Source organism: Bos indicus x Bos taurus, chromosome 24 (genome assembly GCF_003369695.1).
Source record: "Bos indicus x Bos taurus breed Angus x Brahman F1 hybrid chromosome 24, Bos_hybrid_MaternalHap_v2.0, whole genome shotgun sequence".
Classification (NCBI taxonomy): Eukaryota; Metazoa; Chordata; class Mammalia; order Artiodactyla; family Bovidae; genus Bos; species Bos indicus x Bos taurus.
The window spans coordinates 43650799-43661051 of NC_040099.1; the positions used below are offsets into that span (position 1 = coordinate 43650799).

The 10253-nt window shown below is 41.2% G+C and overlaps 1 protein-coding gene across 4 annotated transcripts in view; it reads right to left on the bottom strand.

Annotated features, from left to right (window-relative positions):
* FAM210A (family with sequence similarity 210 member A) overlaps nucleotides 1–10195 on the bottom strand; it is a 13782-nt gene extending 3587 nt beyond the window's left edge. Inside the window, exons 1-4 of one of the 4 annotated variants that reach the window (XM_027526200.1) lie at nucleotides 10072–10174; nucleotides 9431–9919; nucleotides 3888–4404; nucleotides 1–42 (exon numbers count right to left, since the gene is read on the bottom strand). The exon at nucleotides 1–42 is cut by the window's left edge and continues 70 nt beyond it. In XM_027526200.1, coding sequence (XP_027382001.1) covers nucleotides 1–42; nucleotides 3888–4363 — 518 coding nt within the window. In that variant the 5' untranslated portion in view covers nucleotides 4364–4404; nucleotides 9431–9919; nucleotides 10072–10174. Of the gene's footprint in view, nucleotides 43–3887; nucleotides 4405–9430; nucleotides 9920–10071 lie in introns of all 4 variants that reach the window. The other 3 variants (XM_027526199.1, XM_027526201.1, XM_027526198.1) reach the window with 3 other exon arrangements.
* Nucleotides 10196–10253: the final 58 nt, after the last annotated feature.

Here is a 10253-nt window from a genome sequence, read left to right on the forward strand (position 1 = left end):
GGTAACCCAATAAGTTCTAGAAAAGGAACGACATTCACTCCTCTAAGAAAGAAACAGAAAGTAATTTATATGTATATAAACTTTTGGGGGTAATTATTTTCAAAAGATTACCTGAAAACATCAAAACCAAATTTTTGTTTAAAAGTCAGTTCTGCATCACCAAGCACACTCTAACTTCACTCTAAAGGAACAACGTGCATGAACACCAGCATCCCACTGTTCACAGCTCCTGCTCATGGACATCCCTCATTAGCACACTGAAAAAATAGAATCATTTATCAGAGCAAAATTAATAGCACTAGGTAACCTGAGAAAAAAGGATGAGAATCATTCACCTGATCTTGGAATCTTTAGTTCCTTAGAATGATCCAACTCAAACTTTTAAGACCTAATTTTCATCTCTAAAATTACATGTCAAACTACACTATTACCATAAAAGCAAGGGATATTAATAACATCACTTACTGTGTTATTATGCAAAGAATAAATGATTCTATGGGTTTGATAAAACTTCAATGATTCTAAAAAGATGCTTCTAATATCAGGCTCAGAAGGCACCTGAAGAAGCAATTACCATAAACTGCAAGAAATTTTTGAAGGGAGGGAGAGAAGGCAGATATAGTTTCTAATCTAGCTGCAGCTGCTGCTGCTGCTAAGTCGCTTCAGTCGTGTCCAACTCTGTGCGACCCCATAGACGGCAGCCCACCAGGCTCCCCCGTCCCTGGGATTCTCCAGGCAAGAACACTGGAGTGGGTTGCCATGTCCTTCTCCAATGCATGAAAGTGAAAAGTGAAAGTGAAGTTGCTCAGTCGTGTCTGACTCTTAGCAACCCCATGGACTGCAGCCCACCAGGCTCCTCGGTCCATGGGATTTTCCAGGCAAGAGTACTGGAGTGGAGTGCCATTGCCTTCTCTGCTAATCTAGCTGGTAAACCCTAATTGCTTTTTAGTTTCCCTGAGTGTTGAGTTTGCCACGCTGACATATTTGTGCTCTCCTGCTCTCTCCCTCATTATCCGTACTGGGTTAGCCAAATGTTTCCAAAACATTGCAGAAAACCCAAACTTTCTGATCAACCCAGTAGTTTTGCAGATGTTCTGCTTTCACCCTTAAATGACAAGGTTCTCATTCTGTGCTTCTCCTTCATAAGCACAATCATCACAGGAAACTTAACATATAGGATAGTATATAGTTAATACAACAGTACATTATTTAATGTTAAAATTCCCTGTATTGTCCCATGTCCCTTATCACTATCTTCTCCGTGTTTTCCAGTTTTTCTCCAGAAGTGCTACCCAGCATATTCTGTTGAGGAGGAAGGCAGGGTGTCTTTTTTTGACGCTGAGACTTTTGAAGCTCCTGGGCCATTCATGTGGTAGAACAGCCCCCCAACTTGAATTTGTCTGATTGTTTGCTCATGATTAGATTTGGGGTAAATGTTTCCTGACAAGAAAGCTGCAGAGCTGATTCTGCGCCGTCAGAGCATCACAGCAGGAGCCCCAGGATCAGTCAGTCCCATCCCTGATGTGAGTCTGACTTGTGGTTAAGGTCTGGTCTACAGGTTACTCCTCTGTACAAGTATTCTTGCTCTTTATAATAAAGAAAGGGAACAGCCTGGATTCATTATTATTATACTGGTTGTAATCTCCTAGTTTATTTTTAACATTAAAAATTAATTTGTTTAACTGGGAAAAGTTGTCCCTCTCTGATCTCACAATATAATACTAGGAGATCAGAGAACTTTTTGATCAGCTAAAATCAAATCAGATAAACCCAGCATCTAGTTGGCTGAATCGAAAACCTGTATTTAACACAACTCCAACATTACAATAAAATCATCTCAAAGATTACACAGTTAAGATTTACTGCCATTCAAACATACACTAATATTTTCTAAGTATGACTTGCCTTAGAACAAACTGACTTAATTTCTCAAGTGTTAAGGATCTAACAAAAACATTAAGGGCTGTTCTGGAAAGCAACACATCCTACCTAATGTAACTGAGCTATGTGATGCTGTAACAGAACTGGACCAGCAGTCATGGCTGGGCAATAGAGCTGGGTCTGGCAAACAAATTTCCATGCCTACAGAAAGCCAAAGGTAGGTGGTGATGGATGAGGGATAGGACTTTAAAGCCTAATAAATTAACATCACTAGATTATTTCAGGGTCTAATTTTTTGGTTATAGAACTTCTTTACTGAAAGCAAGGAAAAATAAATGGAAAAAAGTACTCTTAATAGTCCAAATAAGAATCTCATATTCAATTAATTAAATTTCTCCCCCTCAGGTCAGGAGGCTGAATGCTTATTAAAAGCAACGTAGGGAAGGCAAAAGAAACAAGGAAGAAACTCATCATCAGTCACAAAACCAAATCAGAAAAATTCTCAATGGCTCCAAAAAGAAAATTTGGTATGTAGAAAGCCATTCATTAAATAGAAGAAATGAATGCCTATGAAATTTTTATGTAAAATGGTACACAATTTTAGGCTCCATTAAAAAACTACATGCAGTTCTGAAGATTTCTATATTACACATGTCCAGAAAATGTCATTAATAAACAAAAAGGTAACTCCATAAAATGCACATACAAAATCTCTGCAAAGAAAGGAACAACTGTTAAAGAAAATGATACACAATGAAGAAGGAAGTAACTGAGTAACAAGAACAGAAGCACAGAAAGATACGAAAAGAAACAAAATAGCATCACACAGATTAAAAATAATCCTTTTTAGAACACTGGCAAAGAAACATTTCTAGACTTGTGTTTCCTAAGAAGAGTCTCCATTCCATCATCTTTTAATTTAGTAAAGGATAAGCTCTTTCCAACAAGTGAGCTTTATAATACTTAATACCTATCAAACATTAAATATAACCCAAAACTGAAAATCAGCAGTCTTTTGGAAAGTATAGAATAATTCTAAACCCACTAGGGGAGTTCCCGAAAACATCAAAATGGTCTTCACTGTGCATCTCGTTGCCTGCAGATGATGAGCACGCTGCCCGCTTGGTCACACCCAGGCCACAGCAAGAAAAGCCACACAGCACTCAGGGAACAGGCACACGCTGGCACACCCAGTTCTGCTGGTGGCAGAAACAAACTGGAAATCATAGGGAATCTGGCTTGTACGTGAAACTCCTGCTCCTACAACAATGTGAATAACACAACTCACTTTAAAAGAAAGGAACAGTGTTTATCAAGAAAGGTATATTTAGAAATTCTATGTTTTAAGTGCACAACAAATCAACTTCCGATCAGAACAAAAGACTTTACCTTGACATTCATCAGATGTAACATTAAGGTATAAGTCTATAACTTGTTCATTTTTGTGTCTACAACAGATACAAGTCAGGCTTTGTAAAAATCTTACTAATTTCCAACCAAAATCATACATGTGGCAAAATAAGTTCTTTTCACAGTGATTAGCACTTTTAGCAATATCTTATTTAAATACAAAGCTAACTTATGGTGCTGTCAAATTTCTGGAATCGGTTATTTTATTTCTGTGCTATCCTAGATGCTGATGGGACATAAGCACAGTGATTAAGATTTGAAATCAGACTGAGTTATTTTGGGGAAAAACTAAGTTATTTTGACTTATTCTTGTTTAATCTGCTCTCTACTTAATAAGATGGGTATAATTACATTACCTATTTCATATGGTTGCTCTGAGAATTAAATAAGATGATACAGTTAACAAAAATTTTAGTATAATATCTGCTGTACATAGTAAGCAAATGTTAGCTATTGTTATTAAAATGTGGAAAACAGCTATGAAAAAGTCATCCTCTATCAGTTAAAGACATTAAAGCATTTAAAAAACTATTTAAAGGCTTTCATTAGTATAATTAACATTCTGATAAAACAGGCTCAATCAAGCAGAAACTTACTTCATGGCTGCATAGTAAAATGTTCCAAACCAAACAGCAGAAGTTATTAGATGCACTGGAATCAAAACTTTTCCATACTGTCTAAATGTTTTCTTAAATCGTTGATAAAGACTAATAGATCTGTCTTGTAACGGATCAGGGTCTTCTTTTTTTTCGGAGGGAGGTCCTGAGGACGTGGCACTGGATGACAGAACTCTCTTGGATAAGATATCCTGCTCCCACTGTTTATGATGAAAGACCCCTGGTTGGGATTGAACAGCAGTGAATGGCTTCCTTTCCTTTGCAACACACTGGGCAGTGGGTAAGTGCAGCCACCGTTTCTGAGGGCCTTGTACCACAACCACTCTGGATTCCAAGGTATACAAAAGTAACGGTCCCTTCATGTTTTGACAGTGTCCCAAAAGACCGGCTTTATGTGGTTCCATGCACGTCCTATGTGCCAGTCGGAATACAGTCTTTGGTACATTCCATTGCATTTTGAAGAATGGAGATTGATGGACCTCAGCTTCTATAGACACTAGATTAAAAAAAAAAAATTAGATTGTACATAGATTTCCATTGTAAACCAATCCACTTAAACATAAATTGTTAACTATTAGGACGTTAAAAGACAGACACTGTTACCAAATCCACAGAAATTAATGTTAAGGTATATAGTTCTAATATACCACAATTTTAAAATTTCATTAAAACACATCATTTAAATATGATACAGTAAACCACGGCAGCAGACATCATGAAGGGTAAGGTTTCAGGGCTGTTTTATTGCTACAAAAGGGATACCTGCAGGGCTTCTCTCATTCTACAAACAAGTAGTGTAATATAACAGGAAAATCAGATCTGGAAGTTAAAGAGTTGGGCTGTAATGTTTTGGGGTCATAATTCTGTGCAATTATCTCTTAGACTGGACTTGAGATGGGAATTTCAAGACCTGAATTCATCACTCTCCACATCTCCCTTCTCTGAAAACAGAATAACCAATCAGTCTCATTATACTTGTTTATTTGGCAAAAATGCTTTAAATCTTCTAATACATGGTCATCCAGAACCTGGTCTTTTGTTAAGTATCTGAGTAGTGGTATCCAGTGGTGATATCTTGCATATCTCTATTGTCACATCACATCATGGGCTACAGTGCCTTCTTTACCACTGAAAATAGTGAAGAGTGCTTTTAAGTCTATAATCAGATTAGAGCACCAATTCCAGGAACACCATAACCAATTCAGAAAATTCATCCTTACAATTCTGTTCCTTTAGAATCACTCTTAGTACCAAAATATGAATCAGAAACGTTCTCCAGAGATATTGAAACAACAGGAAAAAACAGATGTTTATCTACCTATCTCTATAGGGCTTCCCAGGTGGCGCTAGTGGTAAAGAACCTGCCTGCCAATGCAGGAGACACAGAGATGCAGGTTCGATTCCTGGGTTGGGAAGGTCCCCTAAAGGAGGAAATGGCAACCCAGTCCAATATTCTTGCCTGGAGAATCCCATGGGCAGAGAAACCTGGTAGGCTACAGTCCATAGGGTTACACAGAGTCAGACATGACTGAAGCGACTTAACAGGCACGCACCTATTTTTTGGCTTATCTCTATCTAGATAGATATTTCTATCTATTGGGTATCTATTATAAGGTTGTTTAAATAGATACATGTTTATGTTAAGGAACTAGCTCACACAACTGTGGGGGCTACACATTTGATATGTGTAGGGTAGATTTGCAGGCTAGAAACTCAGACAAGAACTGATGCCACAGTCTTGAGATTTTTTTTTTTCTTCTTGAGATGCCTCAGTTTGAAATTTAGACTGAACTGTGAGTCCCTTGGACTGCAAGGAGATCCAACCAGTCCATCCTAAAGGAAATCAGTCCTGAATATTCATTGGAAGGACTGATGCTGAAGCTGAAACTCCAATACTCTGGACACCTGATGCAAAGAACTGACTCATTGGAAAAGACCCTGATGCTGGGAAAGATTGAAGGCAGGAGAAGGGGATGACAGAGGATGAGATGGCTGGATGGCATTACTGACTCTATGGACATGAGTCTGAGTAAGCTCCAGGAGTAGGTAATGGACAGGGAGGCCTGGTGTGCTGCTGTCCGTGGAGTTGCAAAGAGTCGGACACGACTGAGTGACTGAACTGAACCGATAGCCAGATCTCTTGTTAAGTTGCTCAGTCTTGTCCAACTCTCTGTGACCACCAGGCTTCTCTGTTCACGGGATTTTTCCCGGCAAGAATATTGGCTTGCCATTTTCTTCTCCAGGGGATCTTCTGACCCAGGGATCAAAGCCACGTCTACCTGCCTTAGCAGGCAGATTCTTTATTAATGAACTACCAGGGAAGCCATCCATAGCCAGGTTTAGTTGACGAAGCTCCTCACCACACATACAAGCTTATAGATTTCTCAACCAAATCTTTACTTTCTACTACAGTAAAAACCTTTTAAACAATGATATCTTATGTGCTCAAAAAAAGGCAATACAATTTCAATAGGGACACTTTGGTTGAGTGAACTGGAGGAATGAACAGTTCTTCCAAAACTGTTTAGAGAAACATACCTTCTACAACCACCTCTTTTTCCTACCTCCAAGAATAGTATCTATCATTCCAGGGAAACTGTAACATTGTATCTACATTTTAAAAACAATTTTTATGTTTCAAAAAATGTGATATTCAACCCTACAATAGAAATGACACCTTAAAATTACACACCTCTGAGTGCTCTCACTTTAAGGGATTGTATCTATGGAATTTGTTGCTTGCCTTTGACCAGAAAGATTACAAGTTACCACTTCATTTTTCTCTCAAAGGACGAAAGTCTAATACAAAACAGGAGAATTCCAAACCAGTCTGGGTGAATGGACCAAATAATCAAAACAGCACATAAAGAAATCTTATAAATGGGTTGAAATAAATCCTGTATGTCCTTTCAAAAAAAATGAGATTTTGAAAAATCTTTCTAGGTGATTCATTCATCCATAACCATCCCACTATGTTCAAGGCACCTGGGTTAAATCACTGAACAAAATGATGATCACTGTCTTGCTAGAGTTCACATGCTAGCAAGACATTTATCCAGCTGTTTTCTCTCTGAACATAATAACCCAAGCAGTAAGAAATATCAAAACATTTTCTGAAAATCTACTATGTGCCAGGTAACTTCCAGTTCTCAGTCTGGCCTTAAATAGGCACTGTTTCATTAGCACAGTACAGTCTCTGGGCTTTCCACGTGGCTCAGTGATAAAAGAATCTGCCTGCTAAGGCAGGAGTTGCAAGAGACCCTGGTTCCATCCCTGTGTCTGGAAGATCCCCTGGAGAAGGAAAGGGCAATCCACTCCAGTATTCTTGCCTGGAAAATCCCATGAACAGAGGAGCCTGTCGGGTTTCAGTCCATAGGGTCGCAAAGAGTGGAACAAGACTGAGCATGCACAAACCATGGTCTTTGGAGTCAGGCTGCTTGGATCCAAAACCTAGCCCACTACTACTTCCCAGCTGCATGACCTTGGGAAAGTTACTTACCACTCATCTATAAAACAAAATAATAACAACAATCCCACTGTATCGTGTACAAGTTAAAAATGAATTCGAATATATAAAGGTAGTAAAAGGTACTACTAGACTATCAGCTATTACTCTTTTAACTCAATTTCCAGAAAAGCAGTTATTACTCAGGCAATAGTGGGGAAAAATAACATCAATGGTTTTATTTAGCTCATTTACTCCCTCCCTGGAGTAGGAAATGGCAGCCCATTCCAGTATTCTTGCCTGGGAAATCCCATGGATAGAGAAGCCTGGTGGGCTGCAATCCACGGGGTCACAAGAGAGTCAGACATGACTTAGTGACTAAACAATAATTTACTCCCTCCATCTCTACTATCCTCGAGTTCTTCCTGTTCTTGAAACCAATGAGTAATCGTTAAATTCATTTCACCTATATCCTGCCTTACACCACTTTCCAGTCACCTTTCTCTACACTCCTCCTGCCATCTCAGAGTGCCCTACTTCTTTATTCTTTATCCCATAAATACCCAGAGCCCTTCACCTTAGGGTGAAACGTGAGTCGCTCAGTTGTGTTCGACTTTGTGACCCCATGAACTGTATCCTGCCAGGCTCCTCTGTCCATGGAATTCTCCAGGCAGGAATACTAGAGTGGGTAGCCATTGCATTCTCCACGGGGATCTTCCCAACCCAGGAATTGAACCCAGGTCTCCTGCATTGCAGGCAGTATCTCTGTCATCTGAGCCACCAGGTAGGCCCCTATATATCTTATGCACAACAATTCATGGTGGAGTCTGGATAATATAGTTGCTGCTGCTGCTAAGTCGCTTCAGTCGTGTCCGACTTCGTGCGGCCCCACAGACGGCGGCCCACCAGGCTTCCCCATCCCTGGGATTCTCCAGGCAAGAACACTGGAGTGGGTTGCCATTTCCTTCTCCAATGCATGAAAGGGAAAAGTGAAAGTGAAGTTGCTGAGTCGTGTCCAACTCTTAGGGACCCCATGGATTGCAGCCCACTAGGCTCCTCTGTCCATGGGATTTTCCAGGCAAGAGTACTGGAGTGGGGTGCCATTGCCTTCTCCAGGATAATACAGTTAGGAGGCTTTTAATCTTATGAGAAAATTTCTTAAGTCAAAATTAGACTCATTTTCTGTAAAATTACAGTAGCAACTCTCTTAATAAACTTAAGCATCAGAACCAGCAAATATGGATACATAATTACCCAGTTCTAAATGCATGAGTATGTAGATAGCACAATCTCCAGCACTATACCTTTGCTTTACCTGGAGAGCAAATGAACTTTAGGTGGAGGGCAAAAAATCTACTATAAAATAAGGATCAAAATAAGAATATGCCATGTGGAAAAACCTATTTCCCCAATGTGTTGTGCAAAGTAACAAGTACTTTTAAATCACAGTTTAAGTGAAAAAGTGAAAGTGTTAGTTGCTCAGTCCTGTCAGATTCTTTGTGACTCCTTTGAGTGTAGGCCAGGCTCCTCTGTCCATGGAGTTCTCCAGGCAAGAAAAGACACATTTTGTTTGTCATAGTGATTTTTTACAGATGTCAGCGGTGGCAGGCCACTAATTTATGTGTAGAAAAATAAACAAGATGTTTAGTTGAATTTTTAGGTTTGATGCTTCAACTTTCTTGGAAGGATCACTGTCTATTTTTTATGCATGGAGTATTTTCAAACATACTCAAAGTAACCTTGTGATATGAGGATAGTAATGATCTAAAAGATGCATGCATCAGTACAATAATAAAAACAACTTCGAAAAAAAATGAACTGAAGTTAATTCTCAACTTAGCTCACTGCATATAATAAAATACAGTCATCTGAAATTGATGGCTCATCCTCATTTGTTAAAAACAGGCTTCGTTCTTGGGCCAAAGTTTATAGTCAACAACCTCAGAAAGGTTAAAGCCCACAGTTTAGAAGTGACTGGATTCTAAAGTACATGCTGCAGACACTGCTTGCTTTCCCCCAAGCGAAGTCTACCGGCTGCTGTAACTGCGCCTACTGACAGGTATGCAGGCCAGCACACCTGTTTCCACAGCTGCTTTTAAAGGGCTCAAGTTTGGTAACGAAGAATCGAAGACATATTTCTGATCACGTCTTTACACCATCTCGGTAGGAAGTGCTGAGGCGCAACGCGTCAACCATCTTAGTCCACAGGCACAGTTTTGACCCTAGCGTAGAGGGTGGAAAGCAGGAACGAGAGACACTGGGGTGGAAATCTGGGGGGGAAGGATGAACCAAATGAGTTGACTCCCCAACCACCCCATACCAAAGTCCAGCCAACAGACACTATCACTGAAGCGTTTCTCAAAAACATGTATGGGCTGTCGCGCTCCTCCAGAGGCTGACTGAGCACAGCCCTCTCGAGGGAGGTCTGGTCGAACTTCCAAGTGCGGCGGAATGGAGCGACCCGCGAGGCAGCGAGAAGCAGGACGCCGCGCGCTTCCGAGGCAAGTCCGAGCTCGGGGGCTCCCGGCCCCTCCCGACCGGCGTCCTAGGAAGGGCAAGCCAAAGGCTGGAAAACCGCCCCACGGACAGGGTTAGCAGGACACCGGCCCACTGCGAAGGGCGGGGTGACCTCTGTCCGCCCAGGGGCGCTCGCGCCGCGCACCACGCTAAGGAGGCCCCGCCGACCGCCCCTCCCCCAGAGGCCTCGACCCCCGTTACCTCAGGACCTGAGCCCGGAGGAGCCGCTCGGAGACACCTCCGCGTCACTCCGCAGAGCGACCAGCAGAACGTGAGTCTGGCCGCCGGAAGCCGTGGGCTCAGGCGACCAGCCTCCCACCCGCCCGCCACGCCGTCCCTCCAACCAGGCTCTTGCGTCCCTTCGAGCCGTCGCCCTCCGCACG